The 25,916-nt window shown below is 40.9% G+C and overlaps 1 protein-coding gene across 5 annotated transcripts in view; it reads right to left on the bottom strand.

The window, feature by feature from the left end:
• Nucleotides 1-25,916, bottom strand: part of TAOK1 (TAO kinase 1) — a 167,021-nt gene that overhangs the window by 19,324 nt on the left and 121,781 nt on the right. For all 5 annotated transcript variants that reach the window (XM_045375199.3, XM_045375198.3, XM_074018926.1 and 2 more), the window contains 6 exons: nt 24,492-24,695; nt 20,424-20,558; nt 15,045-15,281; nt 11,952-12,080; nt 7,156-7,359; nt 2,994-3,233 (listed from right to left, as the gene is read on the bottom strand). In XM_045375199.3, coding sequence (XP_045231134.1) covers nt 2,994-3,233; nt 7,156-7,359; nt 11,952-12,080; nt 15,045-15,281; nt 20,424-20,558; nt 24,492-24,695 — 1,149 coding nt within the window. The remainder of the gene's footprint in view (nt 1-2,993; nt 3,234-7,155; nt 7,360-11,951; nt 12,081-15,044; nt 15,282-20,423; nt 20,559-24,491; nt 24,696-25,916) is intronic.

The raw sequence follows: 25,916 nt of genomic DNA, 5'->3' as shown, positions 1-25,916 counted from the left end.
TGACCTGGTGATCCCCTGCCTCAGCCTTCCAAAGTGCTGGGATTACAGGTGTGAGTGACTGCGCCCAGCCAAAACTTTTTATTTTTAAAGCATTGTGCTGGGCTGGGCGTGGTGGCTCACACCTGTAATCCTAGCAGTTTGGAAAGCTGAGGCGGGTAGATCACCTGAGGTCAGAAGTTTGAGACCAGCAGGGCCAAGGTGGTGAAACCCATCTCTACTAAAAACACGAGGGTGTGGTGGCAGGCCCCTGTAATCCCAGCTACTTGGGAGGCTGAAGCATGAGAATCACTTCATCCCGGGAGGTGGAGGTTGCAGTGAGCCAAGATCACGCCACTACACTCCAGCCTAGGCGACAAGAGCGAAACTCCATCTCAAAAAAAAACCAAAAAAACAAAAACAAAAACAAAAAAACATTGTGCCAGGAATACTGTAATCATTCCACATCCCTGCCTAATGAGAAAAAATAACTCCTTGAAAAATTTTTCTTTAACAAGAGTAAAATTAATGCTTATACTAAGAATAAACTATATCCCTCAATGTGTGACTCAAATGAAAGCGAGATGAATGCAAGTTTCAGTTATTTCTACTCATTTAGTGCTGACAAAGCATCATCTGGATGAAAGCTGAAGAAACAGCAGAGTAGGCAGCAGATTTTTCACCCGACCCTTTCCACAGAAACAGCACCCCACCCCCACAGATCCTAATCAACATAAATAAAATGTTCCAACTGCAATCTCCTCTCCTCCATCAAACACAGTTGATGCTATATTCTAAATTCTGCCTCCACTACTTAAGAAGAAAACTGGAAAAGGCAACAATTACTTAAGTAAATAGAAATGTGATGATTTGGGGTTAAAATGCTCCAGTTGACTAAGTAAATAGATACACATAAATATGAGGAAAATGGTGATTTTTCTTCCCTAACAGGAAACCTTGAGCTCACCTGTAATCAGAAAGGCATTTTATTTAAAGTCTGACTATGATTAATGAAGCTTTATTTTCTCCTCACTTTTAATATACTATCTGAGAGAATCAGATTACTGTTTATAAGCTTTAAAACGGAAAAGTTCTAATGACAGGAAATAGAAAGAAATGGTTAAATGTCAAACAACTATCCATTACCCAAGCCCCAGGGAAATGCAGTCAGTCATATCAGATTTACAGTACGACTTTCAGTTTGGTTTATTCCTCGGTGCTGTTGGCTTTAAAATCACAATTGACTTTGCTGACATGTTAGTTTAAAAATCTTTTCATGGGAGATTGTCTTTCTGTAGCTAAATGATTATGTATCTCCTTACTGCAAAAACAAAATAAATCTAAAATATCATTACAATTCCAGTTTTTCTAAGCATTAACTAAGGAAGGTTATGTTAGTAGTCAACATAACCACTCTGTAAATAAAACTTACCTATTTTGAAGACATAGCAACGTGAAATTTTACTCACATTCACATGAAAACAATAAAGCATCTTAACATCGTTTCTATACTTTGTTCAGGACAGCTTGTTTGAATGGAGTTGGGTGGGCATTGGGAATACCATTGAGTGTGTTGTAGTTTCTAGATTTTCACACAGACTACCTCTGTGAATGAATTTCACTGTACTCCAGCACAGTTACTCAGAGTAAAACCAAGAACCATTTTATAGTTTAAATATCAAATAGCTTATAAAAATGGCTGGGTAGGAGTACAGGGGAAGCTTTAAATAGGAAATACTGTGGAAACTGGACCTTACTGAATATAAACAAAAGTTTAAAATGTACAGATATGTACAGGGCAACTAAGGTGCTTATCATCGATGACAGACTATATAGTGGGTGGTTTTGTATATTAAGATTCACGTGGGCCAGGCGTGGTGGCTCACGCCTGTAATCCCAGCACTCTGGAGGCTGAGGCAGGCGGATCACGAGGTCAGGAGATTGAGACCATCCTAGCTAACATGGTGAAACCCTGTCTCTATTAAAAATACAAAAAATTAGCTGGGCATGGTGGCGGGTGCCTGCAGTCCCAGCTACACGGAGGCTGAGGCAGGACAATGCAGTGAACCCGGGAGGCGGAGCTTGCAGTGAGCCGAGATCGCCCCACTGCACTCCAGCCTGGGTGACAGAGTAAGACTCTGTCTCAAAAACAAACAAAAATTTCAGAATTGGTAACTGTAGTTGACTTTGTCCTTGAGAGAGATGGATCAGGTGGCTGGAGGAACAAGCATAAAGAAGAAAACTTTTTTCTTGTTATTATTTTTCTAACTAGTGGCTATGCAGCTTAAAACTTTTTATTTTATAATGCACTTTCATGTTTTTAAATTTTGTACAAGTCATATTTACAGCAAATTATGGTTCTAAAATTTTACTTGGAACAACAGAGATAAGCCAAATGGTTAGCTTGTTGACATGCAGAATATAATATTGACCTTGGACATTTGGGTAAATTTTTCTTTGAGACAGGGTCTTGCTCTGTCACCCAGGGTGGAGTGCTGTGGTGTGTTCTCGGCTCATTGCAACCTCTGCCTCCTGGGTTCAAGGGATTCTCCTGCCTCAGCCCCCCAAGTAGCTGGGACTATAGGCATGTGCCACCACACCCAACTAATTTTTGTATTTTTAGTAGAGACAGGGTTTCGCCATGTTGTCCAGGCTGTTCTTGAACTCCTGACCTCAGGTGATCCACCTGCCTTGGCCTCCTGAAGTGCTGGGATTACAGGCGTGAGCCACCGTGCTCTGCCCTTGGGTAAGTTTAAAACAAGAATCTTGATTCTTATCTACTGGCACTTCCCATGGTTAAAAGTTTTGGCCACTTTTTTTTGTACTTTGATGAGAAATACACAAGCAAAAGACTGTAGCAACAGGCCTTCAACATTAAAATCAACCAAAGATGCTAAAAATGAAAAGAAGCTTAGTCAATTTCTTTATGACTAGACATTCGTCTTAAGACTTTTCCTGCTTACATGGATATCTTTTCATTCTCTTCCCTGTTGTCAAAAAGCTTAGGCTAACCATACCTTCAAACTCTTAGGCTGTTGTCGAACTTCCATGACATGCTTTCGTCTTAGTTCTCGTTCTCTTCGCTTATTATATTCCAGCTGGTTAGTGAGCTCAGTTTGATGCTGCAATCTGATCAACTCACAGCGCATCTTCTGAATTGTGTTGAGGTGGCGGAACTCCAGTTCTTGCATGGATTCATGCTGTCGGAGTAGCATGGCATGTTCTAAGTCCTTCTGCGTCTGTCTTTTGTTTAACTCCTAATCCATAACACAAAAGACAAAGGTATAATTTACTGCTGTATAATGCCAGAAAAAAATCCTAAAAAACAGAATAACCAGTAAACAGATGTAATTAACCCTGTTATTCAATTATAATTGCATAGTAAATATTAGGGTTGTGACTTTTACCTCTTTAAATGGGCAATTAGTAGCACAAATTTCCTTATCATATTCATTTACTATTTATTCATATTATTTTATTGCCATTAGCTTAAGACATTATTACATCTATATCAAGAGGTTTAACATTTTTCTTTTGTTTACTTCCTAATTTTATATTTGAATTGGGCTCCTAAGTTATCCTTTCAGTTTCTTCAGAGTATTCTATTCAATTATTTTACATGCAGTCTACTCTGGTGAGTGTGGTGATTAACAACATGGACACAGCCGGGCGTAGTGGCTCACGCCTGTAATCCCAGCACTTTGGGAGGCTGAGGCAGGTGGATCACAAGGTCAGGAGATTGACATCATCCTGGCTAACACGGTGAAAACTGTCTCTACTAAAAGTACAAAAAATTAGCCGGGCATGGTGGCGGACACCTGTAGTCCCAGCTACTTGGGAGGCTCAGGCAGGAGAATGGCGTGAACCCGGGAGGCGGAGCTTGCAGTGAGCCGAGATCACGCTCGCGCCACTGCACTCCAGCCTGGGTGACAGAGCAAGACTCTGTCTCAATTAAAAAACAAACAAAAAAAAATTAACCGGGCATGGTGGTGCATGTCTGTAGTCCCAGGTACCTGGAAGTCTGAGGCAGGAGAATGGCTTGAACCCAGGAGGCAAAGGTTGCAGTGAGCCGAGATCATGCCACTGCACTCCAGCCTGGGTGACGGAGTCTCAGGAAAAAAAAACATTGTAGAGACAGGGTCTTGCTATGTTGCCCAAGGTAGTCTCAAACTCCTGGTCTCAAGTGATCCTCCCACCTCAGCCTCCCAAAGTGTTGGAATTACAGGTGTGAGCCACTGCACCCAGCCAGTACATAGAAATTTTAAAAGTTTCATTGTAACCTAGTGCTTTGTGATGCCATAATTCTTTCAATCATTCCTCTGTGTGTTTGGACATTTAAGCTGCTTCTATGTTTCACTGTTTTGTTTTGTTTTTTAATCAGAGTCTCACTCTGTTGCCCAGGCTGGAGTGCAGTGGTGCGATTTCAGCTCACTGCAACCTCTGCCTCCCAGGTTCAAGCAATAATCGTGCCTCAGCCTCCTGAGTAGCTGGGATTACAGGCGTGCACCACCACATCCAGCTCATTTTAAAAATATTTTTAGTAGAGACAGCTTTACCACGTTGACCAGGCTGTCCTTCAACTCTTGACCTCAAGTATTATAGGTGAGAGCCACTGCTCCAGCCCACATTTCACTTTTAAAAACAAAGTTTCAATAAGTATCTATTTATACTGTATCATAGAATAATGTTGTTATTTCTGTAGGACAGAGTTCTAGAAGTGGATTTGATGGATAAATGCTACGTGCATATTAAATTTTAAAAGCTACTGTTAAATCATGCTCCAAAGGGGCAATATCAATTTATAGTCTTACTAATAGTGTCTGTTAACACACGCCATTACTAGGATTGAATGTATCAATCTTTTACATTCTTCTTACATAATGGATGCAACTGTTTTAATTTGAATTTATTAGTAAACTCGCACAATTATGCTATATTACAAGCATAATATATTACAAGCATGAAATATATTATTTCAACCCACTCTCAGAAATTTATCTATACTCACAGGTATCTTAATAATGAAAATAATTCTTTTCTTTTTTTGAGATGGAGACTTGCTCTGTGGCCCAGACTGGAGTATAGCAGCATGATCTCAGCTCACTGCAACCTCTACCTCCCAGGTTCAATTGATTCTCATGCCTCGGCCTCCCAAGTAGCTGGGATTACAGGTGTCTGCCACCATGTCTGGCTCATTTTTTTGTATCTCTACTAAAAGTAAAGATGGGGTTTCACTATGTTGGCCATGCTGGTCTCAAACTCCTGACCTCAAGTGATTCACCTGCCTCGGCCTCCCAAAGTGCTAGGATCACAGCCATGAGCCACCACACCCAGCCAAGAATAATTGTTTTCATTGGCAGAAGAGTTTCTACAACATTTACCAATTAATAATCACATGATGATAAAAATGTATTTAAGGGCAACACACACTTCATGGAACCCATTTCAGGTCAGAGGCAAAAACTGCCCAATGAATTTCCTCATATGTAAAAATCAAGGCTGACCATGGTGGCTCATGCCTGTAATCCCAGCATTTTGGGAGGCTGAGGCAGGCAGATCACTTGAGGTTGGGAATTGGAGACCAGCCAGGCCAACATGGCAAAACCCCATTTCTACTAAAAATACAAAAATCAACCGGGTGTGGTGATGCATGCCTGTAGTCCCAGCTACTTGGGAGGCTGAGGCAGGAGAATTGCTTGAACCTGGGAGGCAGAGGTTGCAGTGAGCCGAGATCGCCACTGCACTCCAGCCTGGGTGAAAGAGCGAGACTCTGTTTCAAAATAAATAAATAAATAAAAGTAAAAATAAAAATAAAAATCAACATTTTTCATTTGTGGATTGGCTAAGATTTATTGAATGCCTACTATGAATCAGAAACTGGAGATTAAAAAAACTGCATCAATTCTATGATTTCATACAACTTCCATTGTAGTGAGGGAGTCAGGAACAACCTCCCTACCCTGCAGAAACACATGGTTTTGTGAACATACACATATTCACGTGAAAAAGAAAAGTGCAAAGAAGAACATATGTATTTAGTTAGTTGTCTGTCTGTTTGAGACAGGGTCTTGCTCTGTAGCTCAGGCTGGAGTGCAGTGGCATAATCATGGCTCACTCAGCCTCAACCTCCTGGGCTCAGGAATATTCATGCCTCAGCCTCCCAGGTAGCTGGGACTACAGGTGCACACCACCACACCCAGCTAATTTTTTTTTTTGTTTTTTGTTTTTTGAGACGGAGTCTCGCTCTGTCGCCCAGGCTGGAGTGCAGTGGCGCGATCTCGGCTCACTGCAAGCTCCGCCTCCTGGGTTTACGCCATTCTCCTGCCTCAGCCTCCTGAGTAGCTGGGACTACAGGCGCCCGCCACCGCGCCCGGCTAATTTTTTGTATTTTTAGTAGAGACGGGGTTTCACCGTGGTCTCGATCTCCTGACCTTGTGATCCGCCCGCCTCGGCCTCCCCAAGTGCTGGGATTACAGGCGTGAGCCACCGCGCCCGGCCAATTTTTTTTAATAAACATATTTTTTGTAGAGACAGGGATTTGTCAGGTTGCCCTGTCCGGTCTCAAACTCCTAGAATCAAGTGATCTGCCTGCCTTGGCCTCCCAAAGTGTTGGGATTACAGTTACCATACCTGGCTGCAAAGAATAATATTTAAATAAAGCAGAAGAATGTGGTGGTTAAGTCCAGGCATGGTAGCTCATGCTTGTAATCCTAGCACTTTGGGAGGCTGAGACAGGCAGATTGCATGAGGCCAGGAGTTTGAGAACAGCCTGGCCAACATGGCGAAAGTCCATCTATACTAAAAATACAAAACTTAGCTGGGTTTGGTGGTACACACCTGTAATCCTAGCTACCCTGGGAGGCTGAGGCACAAAAATCGCTCACACCTAGGAGGTGAAGATTGCACTGAGCCAAGATGGCGCCACTGCACTCCATACTTGGCGACATGGAGAGACTCTTTCTTGGGGGAAAAAAAAATTGGTGGTTAAGAGATTTTAAGGAAATGACATCTGAGTAAAGATATACAGGGAGCAAACACTCCATGTGAATATCTGAGGAAGAATGATTCAGACAGAGGCAAGTAGAAGTGCAAAGTCCCTGAGACTAGAATGGAATTGGAGTATTTTCAGGAAAGATGCTTTTGATAAAGGATTTAAAATTTCTCATCGCTCAAACTTACCTCCCTGACAAGGTCCTGCTCTAAGTTATGACGACCAAGTAACATTCTTCTCTTGAAGCGACGGCATTCCAGCTCTAGGTATTGTCTTTGACGTCGAAGAAGGTTAGCTTCTTCTTCTGCTTGGAAATGCTGTATATTCTCCTTCTGCTTTGAAAGCCACTCCTGTTTTTCTTTTTTGGGGGTACTCTGGTTTTCATTTAGCTCCTGGCAACATAAAAAACAACTCAGGTAAAAATACATAAAAATAGGGCCAGGCACGGTGGCTCATGCCTGTAATCCCAGCTCTCTGGGAGGCCAAGGTGGGCGGATCACCTGAGGTCAGGAGTCCGAGACTAGCCTGGCCAACATGGTGAAACTGTCTCTACTAAAATACAAAATTAGGCTGGGCGTGGTGGCTCACGCCTGTAATCCCAGCACTTTGAGAGGCCTAGGCAGGCGGATCACGAGATCAGGAGATCGAGACCATCCTAGCTAACATGGTGAAATCCCATCTCTACTAAAAATACAAAACATTAGCCAGGCGTGATGGCGGGCGCCTGTAGTCCCAGCTACTCGGGAGGCCGAGGCAGGAGAATGGCATGAACCTGGGAGGAGGAGCTTGCCTGACCAACATGGAGAAACCCTGCCTCTACCAAAAATACAAAATTAGCCAGGCATGGTGGCGCATGCCCGTAATGCCAGCTACTCGGGAGGGTGAGGCGGAGAATCACTCGAGCCCAGGAGGTGGAGGTTGCAGTGAGCTGAGATAGCGCCACTGCACTCCAGCCTGGGCAAAAAGAGCGAAACCCAGTCTCAAAAAAAAAAAACAAAAAAAAAAACAAAAAAAAAACTTAGCCAGGCATGGTGGCACATGCCTGCAGTCTCAGCTACTTGGGAGGCTGAGGCAGGAGAGTCGCTTGAACCCGGGAAGCAGAGGTTGCAGTGAGCCGAGATTGCGCCACTGCACTCCAGCCCGGGTGACAGAGTGAAACTCCGTCTCAAAAAAACAAAAACACCACCACAACAAAAACCCCATAAAAATTACCTAAATGAATGTTATCATTTTGCATCAGTAAATTTTAAATAAAAGTTATTGGCTAGGTGCGGTGGCTCACGCCTGTAATCCCAGCACTTTGGGAGGCTGAGGTGGGCAGATCACCTGAGGTCAGGAGTTCAAGACCAGCCTAACCAACATGGAGAAACCCCATCTCTACTAAAAATACAAAATCAGCCAGGCATGGTGATGCAGGCTTGCAATCCCAGCTACTCGGGAAGCTGAGCGGGAAAATCCCTTGAACCCAGGAGGCAGAGGTTGCAGTGCAGTGAGCCGAAATCGCGCCATTGCACTCTAGCCTGGGCAACAAGAGCAAAACTCCATCTCAATCAATCAATCAATAAATGAAAGTTCTTAAGTGTGTTTCTTCTCTAATACTCAGGCAGGGCAATGACCAATGATCTCTAGAAGGCAAGTGGTATTTACAACATTTTTTTTTTTTTTTTTTTTTTTTTTGGAGACAGAGTCTTGCTCTGTCACTCAGGCTGGAGTGCAGTGGTGCGATCTCAGCTCACTGCAACCTCCGCCTCCCAGGTTCAAGCGATTCTCCTACCTCAGCCTCCCGAGTAGCTGGGATTACAGGCATCTGCCAGCATGCCCAGCTAATTTTTTGTATTTTTAGTAGAGACGGAATTTCACCATGTTAGCCAGGATGGTCTCGATCTCCTGACCCCGTGATCCGCCCACCTTGACCTCCCAAACTATTGGGATTAGAGGCGTGAGCCACTGTGCCCAGCCTTTAGATCTTTCTTGAGTTACCCACTCAATCGGAAAGGAAAGAGAGATATGTACACCAGAAAACGTGTACCTTTTGTCTCTGCACAGCTACATTTCTGATGGTTCCTAACTTCGAAGTACACAGTGATTGGTTAATAAAGTAAAACACATCCTTCTTTAAAACCTTCCCAAGAAGAAACAGAAGATAGTGCTTTTAGGTAAAAATCGCAAGTGAACTAGGGCAAAATTACAGTTAAACATCTCGCTTCTTGGTTTTTGACATCCTTGATGCTAAGATTTTTGGCAAAATTATGGAAGGATTCGATATAAGAAAACTGGAAATTAAATGGAAAATAAACAAAACCATGGGAGAATAGAGACCTACTTTATGAATGGTATTTAATTTTCAGCATTAATAACCACTGAACAAATCAAAATTAATGACTTTCCACATTGTTTTAAATTTCACTGGAAAACAAAACAACTGCATTTTGTTGGAGATTTATTTATAGTTGGAAACTCTATTTACTATTGTTTCAAACTCAAAGTTCCAGTATAGAGTTTGGCTTTTGAATTATAGTCATGGGAATATACTACAAATTATACCCTTTAGAGTTGGAAAAATCTTGTCAATGACGCTCACTTGGCAGGGTATAGAGCAAGTCTTTGTGCCACCCATATGTACACAAGAAGACATACATATCTGATTATAAGGCAAATTCCTACACACACACAAATCATTAATATCAAATTGATTATACTTATTTTATCAAAATCAATTGATGTATCACGGTATGCTAATTAATTATATGAACTAAAAATTTCAATCATCCTGTAAGACAGGAGTGTAAATTAAAAGACATATCATTTTCCATTCCTGGTGCCTATCTTGAATAATGATCCTCTTTAAGAAGTTGTCAGGCCAGGCGCAGTTGTAATCCCAGCACTTTGGGAGGCCGAGGCGGGCAGATCATGAGGTCAAGAGATCGAGACCATTCTGGCTAACATCGTGAAACCCTGTCTCTACTAAAAATACAAAAAATTAGCCACGCTTGGTGGCGGGCACATGTAGTCCCAGCTACTCAGGAGGCTGAGGCAGGAGAATGGCATGAGTTTAAGACCAGCCTGGTGGCCGGGCACGGTGGCTCAAGCCTGTAATCCCAGCACTTTGGGAGGCTGAGATGGGCGGATCACGAGGTCAGGAGATCGAGACTATCCTGGCTAATACGGTGAAACCCCGTCTCTACTAAAAAATACAAAAAAAACTAGCCGGGCGAGGTGGCGGGCGCCTGTAGTCCCAGCTACTCGGGAGGCTGAGGCAGGAGAATGGCGTAAACCCGGGAGGCGGAGCTTGCAGTGAACTGAGATCCGGCCACTGCACTCCAGCCTGGGCGACAGAGCGAGACTCCGTCTCAAAAAAAAAAAAAAAAAAAAAAAAAAGACCAGCCTGGCCAAGATGGTGAAACCCTCATCTCTACTAAAAATACAAAAATCAGCCGGGCGTGGTGGCAGGTGCCTGTAATGTCAGCTACTCAGGAGACTGAGGCAGGAGAATCACTTGAACCCAAAGCGGCAAAGGTTGCAGTGAGCCAAGATTATGCCACTGCACCCTAGCCTGGACAACAGAGTGAGACTCTGTCTCAAAAAAAACAAACAAAACAAAACAAAACAAAAAAGGCAGCACAAGAGCCAGGAGTGGTGGCTCCCGCTTGTAATTCCAGCACTTTGGGAGGCCGAGGTGGGTAGACTGCCTGAGGTCAGGAGTTTGAGACCAGCCTGGCTAACATGGTGAAACCCCGTCTCTACTAAAAAAATATATAAAAAGTATCTGGGCATGGTGGCACACACCTGTAATCCCAGCTACTCGGGGGGCTAAGGCAGGAGAATCATTTCAACCTCGGGGGAGGGGAGGTTGCAGTGAGCCAAGATCACACCACTGCACTCCAGCCTGTACAACAGAGTGAGACTTGTGTTTCGGGAAAAAAAAAAAAGCAGAGGGAGGGGGCAGCACAAGAAAGGGCAAAGAAATATGAAACCCTGTAGCCACAAAGAAATAATCAGCATATTCTACCTAAAAAAAAACTGATAAGCAAATATCCCCCTTATTCTGTTTACTTTTAAAGTAAAACAATGGGAAACCAAAAACATTAGAAGAAAAGGTTTCACATAACAAAATGTGATCAGGTACAGTGGCTTACGCCTATAATCCCAGCACTTTGGGAAGCCAAGGTGGGCAGACTGCTTGAGCCCAGGAGTTTGAGACCAGACTAGGCAACATGGCACGACCCTGTCTCTACAAAAAATAAATTTAAAAATTAGCCAGGAGTGGTGGTGCGTGCTTGTGTTCACAGCTACTGGGGAGGCTAAGGCAGGATTGCTTGAGCATGGGAGGTCGAAGCTGCAGTGAGCTATGATTGTGCCACTGCACTCCAGCCTGTGGAACAGAGTAAGACTGTCTCAAAAAATACATACAAAAAATAAGAACATAAGGCTGGACGCAATGGCTCACACCTGTAATGCCAGCACTTTGGGAGGCCGGGGCGGGCGGATCACGAGGTCAGGAGATCAAGACCATCCTGGCTAACATGGTGAAACCCCGTCTCTACTAAAAAAAAATACCAAATGTTAGCCGGGCATGGTGGCAGGCGCTTATAGTCCCAGCTACTCAGGAGGCTGAGGCAGGAGAATAGCGTGAACCCGGGAGGCGGAGCTTGCAGTGAGCTGGTATCACACCATTGCACTCCAGCCTGGGCGACACGGCAAGACTCTGTCTCAAAAATAAATAAATAAATAAATAAATAAATAAATAAATAAAAATAAAACCATAAAAAAAGTATATTTTCAGGAAATGATTCATTTTAGATCCTCAACTAGATAACTCAGTTAAGGGTAACTGATTATAATTAAAGTCATCATTTAAACTAATATCCATTTAGTGACCACAAACAACAAAACATAATTTTATCCTAATGCTTCTGTGAGTTGGTCACCATTGGATATAATTAATAAGCAGAAAATTTATTGAAAAGTTTTATGACATAAGTACCTCTTTAAGCTGCTCTTTTCGAAGTTTATACTCTCTTTTCTGGGACTCTAGAAAACTATTCAGTTCTTTCTTCTGTTGGGCCTGAATATGTTGCTGAAATTTTTTCTCTTCATTGGACATCACTTTAGCCTATATGAAGTTTAAAAAATGAATCAAATTAGTTAAGTAGACAGATTTAAAGTAGCAGTTTAATATACATCACTAAGAATATCTTTTATTTTCTGGCCGGGCGCGGTGGCTCAAGCCTGTAATCCCAGCACTTTGGGAGGCCGAGACAGGCGGATCACGAGGTCAGGAGATCGAGACCATCCTGGCTAACCCGGTGAAACCCCGTCTCTACTAAAAAATACAAAAAACTAGCCGAGCGAGGTGGTGGGCGCCTGTAGTCCCAGCTACTCGGGAGGCTGAGGCAGGAGAATGGCGTGAACCCGGGAGGCGGAGCTTGCAGTGAGCTGAGATCCGGCCACTGCACTCCAGCCTGGGCGACAGAGCGAGACTCCGTCTCAAAAAAAAAAAAAAAAAAAAATCTTTTATTTTCTAAGAACAAGAAATCAGTAGAAACATTACCAAAATAAAAGACTGAACCAAATTATAAACACGTGCTACTTGGCATCCTTATCATTTGAACTTCATAGAATCAGTAAGATGAAACTCATCTTTGAAATGTCAAACATGTTGTCAACTTTTTATTTCATTTAACAGAAGTATACCCTCCTTCCAACCCTCAATCCCTTAGTAAAATGAAACAAATGCTATACTTTATTTCTGATTCTATATCCAATACACGTTCACTGTAGAACATTTACAAAATACAGAAAAACAAGAAAAATCTTGTTTTGGTGCATATCTTTTGTAATTTTTTCTTTTTTAAAAATTACTACTTTTGAGATGGAGTCTCACTGTCACCCAGGCTGCAGTGCAGCGGCACAAGCTCAGCTCACTGCAACCTCCGCGTCCCGGGTTCAAGTGATTCTCCTGTGTCAGCCTACCGAGTGGCTGCAATGACAGGTGTGTGACACCTGTATTTTTAGTATTTTTAGTAGAGACAGGGTTTCGCCATGTTGGCCAAGCTGATCTCGAACTCCTGACCTCAGGTGATCCACCTACCTCAGCCTCCCAAAGTGCTGGGATTACAGATGTGAGCCACTGTGCCCGGCCTCTAATTTTTTCTATAAATGTACATGTCTCAAATATATACACACACACATATATATGTGTATGTATATAATTAAGTAGGCATTGTGGCTCATGCCTGTAATCCCAACACTTTGAGAAGCTGAGGTGGGAGTATCACCTGAGCCCAGGAGTTCAAGACCAGTGGGTAACAAGGCGAGTGCCCGTCTCAAAAAATGTATTACAGGGTCTCACTCTGTCACCCAGGTTGGAGTGCAGTGGTACAATCATGGCTCACTGCAGCCTCTTTTTGAGCTCAAGTGATCCTCCCACCTCAGCCTCCCGAGTAGCTGGAACTACAGGTGTATTTCACCATGCTCAGCTCATTTTTTATTTTTTATTTTTGTGGAAACAGAGTCTTCCTATGTTGCCCAGGCTGGTCTTGAACTTCTGGGCTCAAGTAATCTTCTCACCTCGGCCTCCCAAAGTGGTGGGATTACAGGCGTGAGCCACTGCACCCATCCTGGTTATATACTTTTAAAACAAATTTGTTATCACATTGCACATCTGCTTCAGCAATTGTTTTCCTAAATATGTTAGTATCCCCTTTTCCCAAGCTATTAAAAATAATATCTGTCAGGTGTGGTGGCTCACACCTATAATCCCAGCACTTTGGGAGGCTGAGAAGGGAAGGTCAACTGAGGTCAGGGATTTGAGACCAGCCTGATCAACATGGTGAAACCCCTTCTCTACTAAAATAAAAATAATACAAAAATTAGCCAGGCATGGTAGATGCACCTGTAGTCTCAGCTACTTGGGAGGCTGAGGCAGGAGAATTGCTTGAACTTGGAGAGCAGAGGTTGCAGTGAGCTGAGATCACGCCACTACACTCCAGCCTGGGCAACACAGAGAGAATGTCTCAAAAAATAATAATAATAAAATAAAAAATAAAAATATTCAATGCCCAGAGGATTTTAAATATGTATACATTGTTTTATCAAATTATTTCAAAATCAAATATTTATTTATATCATAAATTATTTTGTCAAAGTCCCTACTACTATGAGAATGGTTCTTTTTTTGTGAAAAGGGAGAAGAGGGTAGCTATGATAAATAATGCCTCACTGCAGACTACCTGGACATATTTTAATGATATGTGTGAATTTACTGAGAATTCTAAATTCTACTTGACAAACATGACTATCGAAAAAAAGTAAAACAATGGGAAACCGAAAACATTAGAAGAAAAGGTTTCACATAACAAAAATCCTAAAAACTAAACTTTTATCATGTAAAATAATGACAATTATTTGTCAATAATCAAATGAATTTGATTCTGAATCAAATTCATGAATCTGAATCTTTCATAACTTATAACCTCCAACATTGTATTTATTACAGTAATCTTCAATCATTCTGATATTAAAATGCTGCCAGAAATTCAAGGGTAGTTTCCAAAAAATACAAAAAAGAGAATAAAAATGACTTTTTGAGACCTAAATCACCTAATGACAGGAGATTTAGCAAACTCCTCAGATAACCAGAAAATGAAAAGCTTAAAATAACTGAGTAACTTACCGATTGTGACACTATAAAACTCTCAAGAATCAGGAAATGGTCCCATGTCTTATTAGTTCCCAGGCCTAGTACTTGATATTAAAATACATCAATTTTTCATATTCAAAATTTTGCTGGCTATTACATAAACTATAAAGTGGACTACCCCAATGAATAGTTTTAAGACTGATTTGTTTTAAATGATGCACACACAAAATTAGTGAGAGATAAGACACACAGATATCACCTTTTTTTGTAATATCAATTTACAGAAACCTTTATATAAGTCACATAAATGTTTCTCCTTTTCCCCAATTTGCTTGGTTCCTTGGAACAGATACTCTAACATCAAACTGCCATGTTGGTTAATTCTGAGACATTCAAAACCTAAAACAAGCAAATTAATAATACTGAATAAGCCACCTCTTTCTCCATAGCAGCCTGATGTTTCTTGATAAGTTTCTCCATTTCTGCAGCAAAATTGTTACGCTGAGTTTCAAGATCTTTGTCTAATCTGAGGCGATGTTCGTCCATCTCAGCCTTTAGCTTATTTTCCAGAGTCATCAGTTGCTTTTGATGTTGTCGCCTCATTCGCTTATAGCCAGACATTTGTTCTCTAAGCTCAGAATCCTGCTCATGTTCTTGCATTTGCCTTGTAACCTAGACATACAAATAATGGAAGGAAAAGAAGAAAATAAAACATTCTTCTTCGAAAAGCCTTTTAAACCATTCTATATTAACTAAGTAGGGAATTAGTATAAAATATCCCAATGTTAGCAGATTCCAAGAAAATTTCCAACAAGTCTTTCAAAGAAATAGACTGGTTCTAAAATTTATATGGGGATATAAAAGAATCTAGAATAGCCAAAACAATCTTGAGGAACAAAAATATTTGGAGGACATGCAGCCCTACAGTACTCAAGACAATACGGTACTGGCTTTAAGATAGGCTAAGTAGATCAAGGAAAGAGAATAAAAACTAGAAAGAGATCCACATATGTTCAATTGATTTTTCTACCAAGAAAGTCAAGTTAATTCAGAGGATAGTGTTTTTAGCAAATCCTGCTGAAACTACTGGTTCTTTACATAGAAAAAAACAAATAAACCTTCACTCCCTATATCACTTATGTCATATATAAAAATTAATTTGAGAAGGATCATTTGACCTGAACGTAAAACCCAGAATCACAAAGCAGAAACACAAAATATCTTTATAACCCTGGAGTAAGCAAACACTTCTTGGGCAGAACACAAAAAACACTGACCACAAAGCAAAAAAAAAAAAAAAAAAAAAAAGAAAAACCTCAATTTAAAAATCAAGATAGGCCAGGCGCGGTGGCTCACGCCTGTAATCCCAGCACTTTGGAAGGCGGAGGCGGGCAGATCACAAGGTCAGGAGATCAAGACCATCCTGGCTAACTCGGTGAAACCCCGTCTCTACTAAAAATACAAAAAAAATTAGCTGTGCACGGTGGCGGGCGCCTGTGGTCCCAGCTACTCCGGAGGCTGAGGCAAGAGAATGGTGTGGGCCTGGGAGGTGGAGCTTGCATTGAGCTGAGATCGCGCCACCGCACTCCAGCCTGGGCAACAGAGCGAGACTCTGTCTCAAAAAAAACAAAAAAAAAAAACAAGATAAAATACGCATGACATAAAATCAATCACCTTAAAATGAACAATTCAGTATGTTTAGTATATTTACCGTGCCATGCAGCTATCACCTTTATCTAGTTATAAAGCATGTTTATCATCTCAAAAGAAAATTCTATACCTGTTAAGCAGTTGCTCTCCATTCTCCCCTCCTGGTAACCATCAATCTGCTTTTTGTCTCTATAGATATACCTATTCTGCATATTTCATATAAGTAGTGTCATATAATAAACGAGTTTTTATGGCTGGTTTCTTTCACTTAGCATGTTTCTGAAGTTTATCCATGTTGTAGTATGCATCAATATTTCATTTCCTTTTACGGCTGAATAAAATTCCACTGTATGTATATAGCACAATTTGTTTATCCACTCATCCACTGATGGACATTTGTATTGTTTCCGTCTTTTGGCCACTGTGAAAACTGCTGCTGTGACTATGTGTGTACATGCACTTATCTGAGTACCTGTTTTCAATTCCTTTAAAAAATGTTAATGTTTTGATTGACAAATCATAATTGTATACATTTATGGAGTACAAGTGTGATATACTGATATATGTATTCAACATATTAAATTAAATCAATCTAACATATCCATCACCTTCTTTATGCATCATTTTTTATGGTGAGATATTTGAGATTTACTTTTAGTTATTTCAAAATATTCAATATACTATTGTCAACTATAGTCAACCGGCTATGCAAAATATCTCAAAACCTGTTCCTCCTATCTTTCTGAAACTTTGTACATTTTGATCAACAACTCCCCATTTCTCTCTGTCCCTAACCTCTAGTAACCATCACTCTACTCTCTACCTCTATTCTATGAGTTCAACTTTATTTTTCTAGATTCCACATAAAAGCGAGATCATGTGGTATCTTTCTGTGCTTGCCTTATCTCACTTAACATAATCCTCCAGATTCATACATGTTCTTGCAAATGACAGGATTTTTCCTTTTTAAGGCTGAATGGTATTCCATTGTGTATATATGCTACATTTTCTTTATCCACTCATCCACTGATATGCACTTAGGTTGATTCCATGACTTAGCTATTTTGAATAATGCTGCAATGAACATGGGAGTGCAGATATCCTTTCAACATACGAATTTCAGTTCCTTTAAGTATGTACCCAGAAGTGGAATTACTGGATCATATGGCAGTTCTATTTTTAGTTTTTTGAGGAACCTCCACACCATTTTCCAAAATGGCCATACTAATTTAGGTTATCACCAACAATGTGTAAGAGTTCCCCTTTTTGCCAACACTTGTTATCTTTCATCTTGTTGATAACATTTTCAATTCTTTTTCAAAGACAGGGTCGGTGTGTTGCCCACGCTGGAGTACAGTGGCACGATCTTGGCTCACTGCAGCCTCTGCCTCCTAGGTTCAAGTGATTCTCCCGCCTCAGCCTCCTGAGTAGCTGGGACTACGAGTATGCGCCACCATACTCAGCTAATTTTTATATTTTTAGTAGAGACAGGGTTTCACCATGTTGGCCAGGCTGGTCTCGAACTCCTGATTTTTTTCTTTTTTTTTTTTTTTTGAGATGAAGTCTCGCTCTTGTCCCCCAGGCTGGGGTGCAATGGCAAAATCTCAGCTCACTGCAACCTCCGCCTCTCGGGTTCAAGCAATTTTCCTGCCTCAACCTCCTGAGTAGCTGAGATTACAGGCGCCTGCCACCACGCCCAGCTAATTTTTGTATTTTTAATAGAGAAGAGGTTTCACCATGCTGGCCAGGCTGGTCTCGAACTCCTGATCTCAAGTGATCTGCCTGCCTCGGCCTGGCAAAGTGCTGGGATTACAGCTGTGAGCCACTCCGCCCGGACCACCATTTTATATAAGGGACTTGGCTTATCTGTGGATTTGGGGATTTATGGAGGGTCCCGGAACCAATCCCTCACAGATACTGAGGGATAACTATACCTTGTTTCAGACGGTTAAGGCAGGTGTATAGAATTGTAAAAACTCTTCAAATTGAATACCTAAGATCTGTGCATTTTATTGAATGAAAAAAATCCAAGGCAGAAGAAGGTAGGCTGTGATGGTATATAGCACTTATAATGAATAATATAGCTATGCTTATTTGTATTAAAAAACTACTTATGCTCTGAATATTTTAAGTGAAATAAATGAAACTACTGGCTTTAAAAATACAAATCTTTTTCAGATTTTGATTCATTAAATCTGTAAATTTAAAATGCCCTTAATTGATTTGAGGAAGCCAAACTTTGGGACAGAACACTTTCTTGGGAAAGATTTAACTTATGCCAAGTTACTGAGAGGTTTTCCTTTAAGCTGGTCCTTCTCAACATATTTATCAAAATAGTCATGCAAAAATTAAGCAATCTTTACCACTTGCTCTGTTAAAAGTGCTATTTACATGTTGCAGAATAGTAGGAATAACCTGACTTAGGGTAGGGTACTACGTTCCCAACCCCACGTCATATAGATTCATGACAGCATAGGATTTATAACATCTGCTTATTACATAGTTGAGAAGTCAGATAGCTATCATATCTTTTTTTTCCCCCATCATATTTTCTTTTCTTTTTTTTCTTTTTTAGTTTTTGAGACAGAGTCTCGCTCTGATGCCCAGGCTGGAGTGCAATGGTGCAATCTCAGCTCACTGCAACCTCCATCTCCTGGATTCAAGCAATTATCCTACCTCAGCCTGTCAGGTAACCCGGATTACAGGTGCCTACCATCATGCCCAGCTAATTTTTGTATTTTTAGTAGAGACGAGGTTTCACCATGTTGGCCAAATTGGTCTTGAAACCTGACCTCAGGTGATCCACCTGCCTCGGCCTCCCAAAATGCTGGGATTACAGGTGTGAGCCACCACGCCCGGCCTCATTTCTTTCTTTCTTTCTTTTTTTTTTTTTTTTTGAGACAGGATCTGGCACTGTCACCCAGGCTGCAGTACAGTGGTGTGATCTCGGCTCACTGCAACCTCCATCTCCTGGGTTCAATCAATGCTCCTGACTCAGTCTCCCAAGTATATGGGACTACAGGCACACATCACCACACCCAGCTGAATTTTTTTTTTTTTTTTTTTTTTTTTTTTTTTTTGGAGACAGGGTCTACCTCTGTCACCCAGGCTGGAGTGCAGAGGTACGATCTCAGCTCACCGCAGCCTCTGCCTCCTAGGTTCAAGCAATTCTCCAGTCTCAGCCTCCTGAATAGCTGGAATTACAGGTGCACCACCATGCCCAGCTAATTTTTCTATTTTTAGCAGAGACGAGGTTTCACCATATTGGCAAGGCTGGTCTCAAACTCCTGACTTCAGTCGATTCACCTACTACAGCCTCCCAAATTGCTGGGATTACAGGTGTGAGCTACCACACCCCACCTGAATTTTGTATTTTTTGTAGAGATGGGGTTTCACCATGTTGCCCAGGCTGGTCTTAAACTCGTGAGCTCAAGTGATCCACCCACCTCAGCCTCCCAAAGTTCTACGATTACAGGCATGAGCGACCAAACCCAGCCTTTCCATTATGTTTTCTAATAGCCTACTTTTCTTATGGTATCTTAATGTAATTTCATTGTATCCTTAGGATCCTTTATCATGCTTTGGTTTTACTTATCTGTCTGATTAAGATTTTAAGTACCCCATTATAGCATCCTTGTAATGAAGAGATAATCCATATTATTTGGAAAATCAGAATGACTTTAGAGTGCACCAAATTGTACTGCTTGCCATTTCCAATATTCCCCTCTTTCTGGTTAGCCTCACACAATATATTTCCTTACTGTCCATATTCTTCTTATATGGAAATACCATTCATTTCTCCTCTCCCTGCTGTGCCTAAATCTTACTAATTTTAAATACTCAAACTATTTATTTCATAAATACTTCATTTATGCTCCTAATAAAAAGTTATCTGAATTCCTGTTTAGTGTCCTGTAGTTATCTTAAGTATTTAAGATATTCTAACATACTCGTTTTTTGTGTACGTGTCATGAAGACATTGTTAGTTTAACATTTCTCAGAGTTCTCTGAATAACATCTTTCTCATAACAGGCAATTAAATATTAAATGAGTATTTCGCAAAATAAAACCCAAATACAAAACAACATATAGCTATACTTGAGTTTATATTGCCAAGGTCCCACATGAAAAATATATTTATCTTTAATTCGGGGAAGTACATACCAGTGATGCTGTCCGTATAGTAGCAAAGTGTTCTCGATTACGATAGTGTGATTTGTGACGAGATACTTGGGGTGGAGACTGTGGATCTGATGCTCTTGTTCTAGAATCTCCCTCTTCTCTGTAATTTTCTTCCTCCTAGGCAAAAAAAAAAAGATAATACTATGTAAGGTGAACAGTTTGAATCTTTATGGAAATTAAAGTTTAAAGACAACTTGATCAACAAATCTCACAGACATAATTTTAAAAAGCAAAACCAAAAGTAGAAATGCTGTTCTTTTTTCTTTTCTTCTTTTTTAGAAACAGGGTCTCGCTGTGTCACCCAGACTGAAGTACAGTAATGTGACCATAGCTCACTGTAGCTTCAACCTCCTAGGCTCAAACCATCTGCCTACCTCAGACTCCTGAGAAGTTGGAACTACAGGCACAGGCCATCAGGCCAGGCTAGTTTTATTTTTTTAGAAACAAGGTTTCCCTATGTTGACTAGGCTGGTCTAGAACTCCTGGGCTCAAGTAATCCTCCCTCGTTGGCCTTCCAAAGTGCTGAGATTACAGGTGCAAGCCAATATGTCCAGCTTTATTTTCAATATAATTAGAATTAGAATAAATTATCTGTACAGGGTATAAAATAGTACACAGACTTAGGATAAGAAAATGCACATGACTAGATTGATTGATTGATTTGTTTGTTTGAGATAGGGTCTCACTTTGTCACCCAGGTTGGAGTGCAGTGGTACCCTGAACGGCTCACCACAGTCTCAACTTCCTGGGCTCAAGCGATCCTCCCACCTCAGCCTCCCAGGTAGCTGGGACCACAGGCATGCACCACCATGCCAGCTAACTTTTGTATTTTTTGTAGAGATGGGGTTCTGCCATGTTGCCCAGGCTGGTCTTGAACTACTGGGCTCAAGCAATCTGCCTGCCTTGGCCTCCCAAAGTGCTGGGATTACAGGCATGAGTCACTGTGCCTGGCACATGACTAGATTTATATCCTACCGATTATGTGCAAAATTGAAAAGCTTTAACATAACTTGAAAACAAAGATGATGAAACATGCAGCCAATATAGTCAATGTTTTAAACAGGAGTAGTAGAAAATTGCTCAAAGCCTCTTGGGTTTTGGAAGCAATGGAGTTATCTTTATAATACTTCTGCCATCTGTCCAAAATAAGCAAAAACAAAAACAGTTGCAAAAAATTGAAGGACTGATATCTTTCCCTGAACTCAATCTGTTAGCTGAATAGAACATCAGTTAAGTAGCAACCAATTAATTGTGGTAATAATTTTTTGTTGTTGTTGTTGCCCAGAATGCAGTGCAGTGGTATGATCAAGGCTCACCGCAGCCTTGATCTCCCAGGCTCAACCGATCCTCCACTACTCAGTGGGCCTTCACTACTCAGCCTCTTGAGTAGCTGGGGCCACAGGCATGTGCCACACCTGGCTATTTTTTTTTTTTCTTTAATGGATGGAGTTTTCCTATGTTGTCCAGGCTGGTCTTGAACTGCTGGCCTCAAGTGATACTCCTGCCTCAGCCTCCCCAAGTGCTGGGATTATAGGAATGAGCCACAGCGCTCAGCCTATTTTAACCATTTTAAGTGGTATTAATTATACTCTCAATGATGTACAGCTATCAGTATTACTTCCAAAACTTTTTCATCAACCCAAACAGAAACTACGTCCATTAGCAATAACTATTTTGACCTCCACCCAGTCTCTGGTAACTCCTAACGTACTTCCTGTCACTATGAATTTGCACATTTTACTTTCATCACTTAAAATGTTTTCAAGATTCATCCATATGGCAGCATGTATTAGAACTTCATTCCTTTTTATAGCTGAATAATATTCTACTGGATGTAAAAATCACAATTTTTTTTGGTTTTTTGAGATAGTGTCTCATTCTGTTGCCAGGTTGGAGTGCAGTGGCATGATCTCGACTCACTGCAACCTCTGCCTCTTGGGTTCAAGCGACTCTTCTGCCTCAGCCTCCTAAATAGCTGGGATTACAGGTGTGTGCCACCACGCCTGGCTAATTTTTGTATTTTTAGTAAAGACAGGGTTTCACCATGTTGGCCAGGATGGTCTCAATCTCTTGACCTCATGATCCACCTGCCTCGGCCTCCCAAAATGCTGGGATTACAGGCGTGAGCCACCGTGCCTGGCCTACAAACCACAATTTGTTAATACATCCGTTGATGAATAATTTGGGTTGTTTCCATCTTTTAGCCATTGTACCTACTACTTTTAGATAGTAACACAAGCTGTGAAGTGAAAAAGGAAGCGTTCCTATTTTTGTTTGTTCGTTTTTTGAGATAGTCTCACTCTGTCACCCAGGCAGAGGTGCAGTGGTGCAACCTTGGCTCACTGAAAACCTCTACTTCCTGAGTTCAAGTGAACCTACCACCTTAGCCTCCTGAGTAGCTGAGATTAGAAGCATGCACCACCAAGCCGAGCTAATTTTTAAATTTTTTGTAGAGACAGGGTTTCACCATGTTGCCCAGGCTGGTCTCCAACTCCAGGCTCAAGCAATCTGCCTGCCTCAGCTTCCCAAAATGCTGGAATTACAGGGGTGGGCCTCCACTCCCAGCCTCAGCATTCCTATTAATTGTTAAAAGGAGTTAACTGACTTTTCAATATTTTTCAGGTTTAACATTTTACACTCAAAAGGATAAAGAGTAATGCAGCAAACACCCATATTTCCTAAATCCAGAATCTAGTTTTCTACAATTATATTCAGCTTTATTTTTAAGAGACAGGCTGGGTGCAGTGGCTCACGCCTGTAATCCCTGTACTTTGGGAGGCCGATGCGGGTGGATCACTTGAGGTTGGGAGTTTGAGACCAGCCTGGCCAACATGATGAAACCTCTTCTCTACTAAAAATACAAAAAATTAGGTGGGCGTGGTGGCACGCACCTGTAATCCCAGCTACTCAGGAGGCTGAGGCATGAGAATTGCTTGAATCTGGGAGGCGGAGACTGCAATGAGCCAAGATGGTGCCACTGCACTCCAGACTGGGCAGCAAGAACAAAACTCCATCTCAAAAAAAAAAAAAGATACAAACGCCTTGGCGCAGTGGCTCACACCTGTAATCCCAGCACTTTGGGAGGCTGAGGTGGGTGGATCACTTGAGGTCAGGAGTTTGAGACTAGCCTGGCCAACATGGTGAAACCCCGTCTCTACTAAGAATACAAAAATTAGTCGGGCAGGGTGGCACACACCTGTATATTCCAGCTACTCGGGAGGCTGAGGCAGGATGATCGCTTGAACCTGAGAGGTGGAGGTTGCAGTGGGCCAAGACTGTGGCCACTGCACTCCAGCCTGGGTGACAGAGTGAGACTCCGTCTCAAAAAAAAAAAAAAAAGATATAAATATTACGGATAACATAAAATTCACTTTTGATCATCACTCATCCCAACCATTTCTCACTCTCCAAAGGCAACCATTATCATGAATTTTATGTGTATCTTTCCTATTTTTTAGTATTTTATTTTCCATGTAAATAATGTCAAATAATGTATTTGAGGTTTCTGTACTTTTTCTTCTAATATTCTGAAATAGTTCCACATTCTTTTTGTATTCTCAAAACATAATTTTCCAAATGGAGATAACAGGTTAGGAGTTAACAAGGCTTTTTTCATTAAAAAATGCTCCAAACTTCTTTTTTTTTGAGACAGGGTCTAACTCTGTCGCCTACGCTGGACTGCAGTCGTGTGATCTTGGCTCACTGCAACCTCCACCTCCCAGGTTCAAGTGATTCTCCCACCTCAACCTCCGAAGTAGCTGGGAGTATGGGAGTACAGGCACGTGCCACCAAGCCTGGCTAATTTCTGTTATTTTTAGTAGAGACAGGGTTTCACCATGTTGGCCAGGCTGGTCTTGAACTCCTGGCCTCAAGTGATATACCCGGCTTGGCCTCCCAAAGTGCTGGGATCACAGGCATGAGCCACTGCGCCCGGCCATGTTCCAAACTTCGGGAAACTTCCTTCTCCTCCTTCTTCCTTCTCTTAAACTAATAGACGAAGAAAACAGTTTACCAACATTGAATTTTTTTCAATGAAATCCAAATACTCACAGGTTTTAAATGGATAACAGAACTGTTAGACATCACTGTGTGGTCTCCCTCCATCATATCTAGCTCACTCTTGTCATCTGAGACATCTGGAAGACTGTTAACACTACTGCTTTGGCTGCTGGCACTGATGGACATGCTGGGAATGGATTGATTACTTCCAACACTATTCACTGTTCCTGTCCGGCCAACACCATGATCTTGTTCCTAAGAGAAAAGAACATTCAAATTCAGTTCAAATATTTATATACATCTCTCTCTTCTGAATTCTTGATTATAAGCACCTAGCATACCACTTGGCAGACAGTCTCAGAAAGTTGGTCTATCATGAGAAATTGCTTTTATTTTCCAAGACCAAGAAGTTTATCAACTGTTAGTTTATTGAAAAACAAAAATGACCAACAAGTAAATCACAAAAAAACTCAGCCAACTGTCTAAAACAAAGTCAGCTGATCACTTTTGGGTGATTTTCAAACTAGAATATTTTATCTACATTGCTTGTTATTTTAAAATAACCATTTATACTTCTCATGGGGCATATATAGGGATCCTGCTCATTTCTCAATAATTCTTGGTTAATACAAATCCCTCCTTTAAAAAAAAAAAAAAAAAAAAAAAGCACTGGCTATTCTGGGTACAGTGCCTATGGGGTAGCCCTGCTCCATAAGGAGCATTTAAAAAAAAAAAAGTATTAGAAACTTCATTGTAGTTGTTACTCTTTTTTATTAAACCAGCCTTTCATAAGTAGATTCTTCTTTCTTCTGGAAAACAGTCTCCAGATTACCTTTCCCTTCCTCCCTTCCTTCCTTTCTTTCTTTTTCTTTTTTGTATTTCAATAGGTTTTTGGGGAACACCAGATTATCTTTTTACCACCAAATAATTTACCATTAATTCCTACCTATTCTTGTGTAAACTAATAATTACATATTATATTATTTCAAATCACAATCATAAGAATGTTATTCTGATGTAAACAGGCAGGTGTAGTATCTGGGCACTAACGTTACAGTAGTCTTACCATACCAGAATTCTTTAAGATACGTAGAATTTAATAAACACAGACATATATGTAGATAGGGACTTTTCTTACATTCCTAGCCTAACACATATATTGTTAACAATTTAACTACATAGAATTTTATTAATTTCACTTTATTAAAGTATTTCACATATCTGAAATAATCCCAATTTTCTAGTGACTACCATTAAGAACTAAAAAAAATCCCCAAATCCAAAAATTGTAAGTTTAGAAAGTCTTATATTTGACAGTTCATTAATTATTTAGTGATATTAAAAAGAAAAAGAAAATAAACTATTGCTCATGGTTTCAGAATGCAAAGTGGTCTCTCTCGATGAAAACCAATAGAAAAGAATAAAATTTTCGAATTCTGACGGGGCAAAGAAGAAACAAAATATTTAGAGGGAAAA

This window comes from Macaca fascicularis, chromosome 16, assembly GCF_037993035.2.
Source record: "Macaca fascicularis isolate 582-1 chromosome 16, T2T-MFA8v1.1".
NCBI lineage: Eukaryota > Metazoa > Chordata > Mammalia > Primates > Cercopithecidae > Macaca > Macaca fascicularis.
The sequence above is the reverse complement of the archived record's forward strand: the minus strand, read 5'-3'. Positions and strand labels throughout refer to the sequence as shown.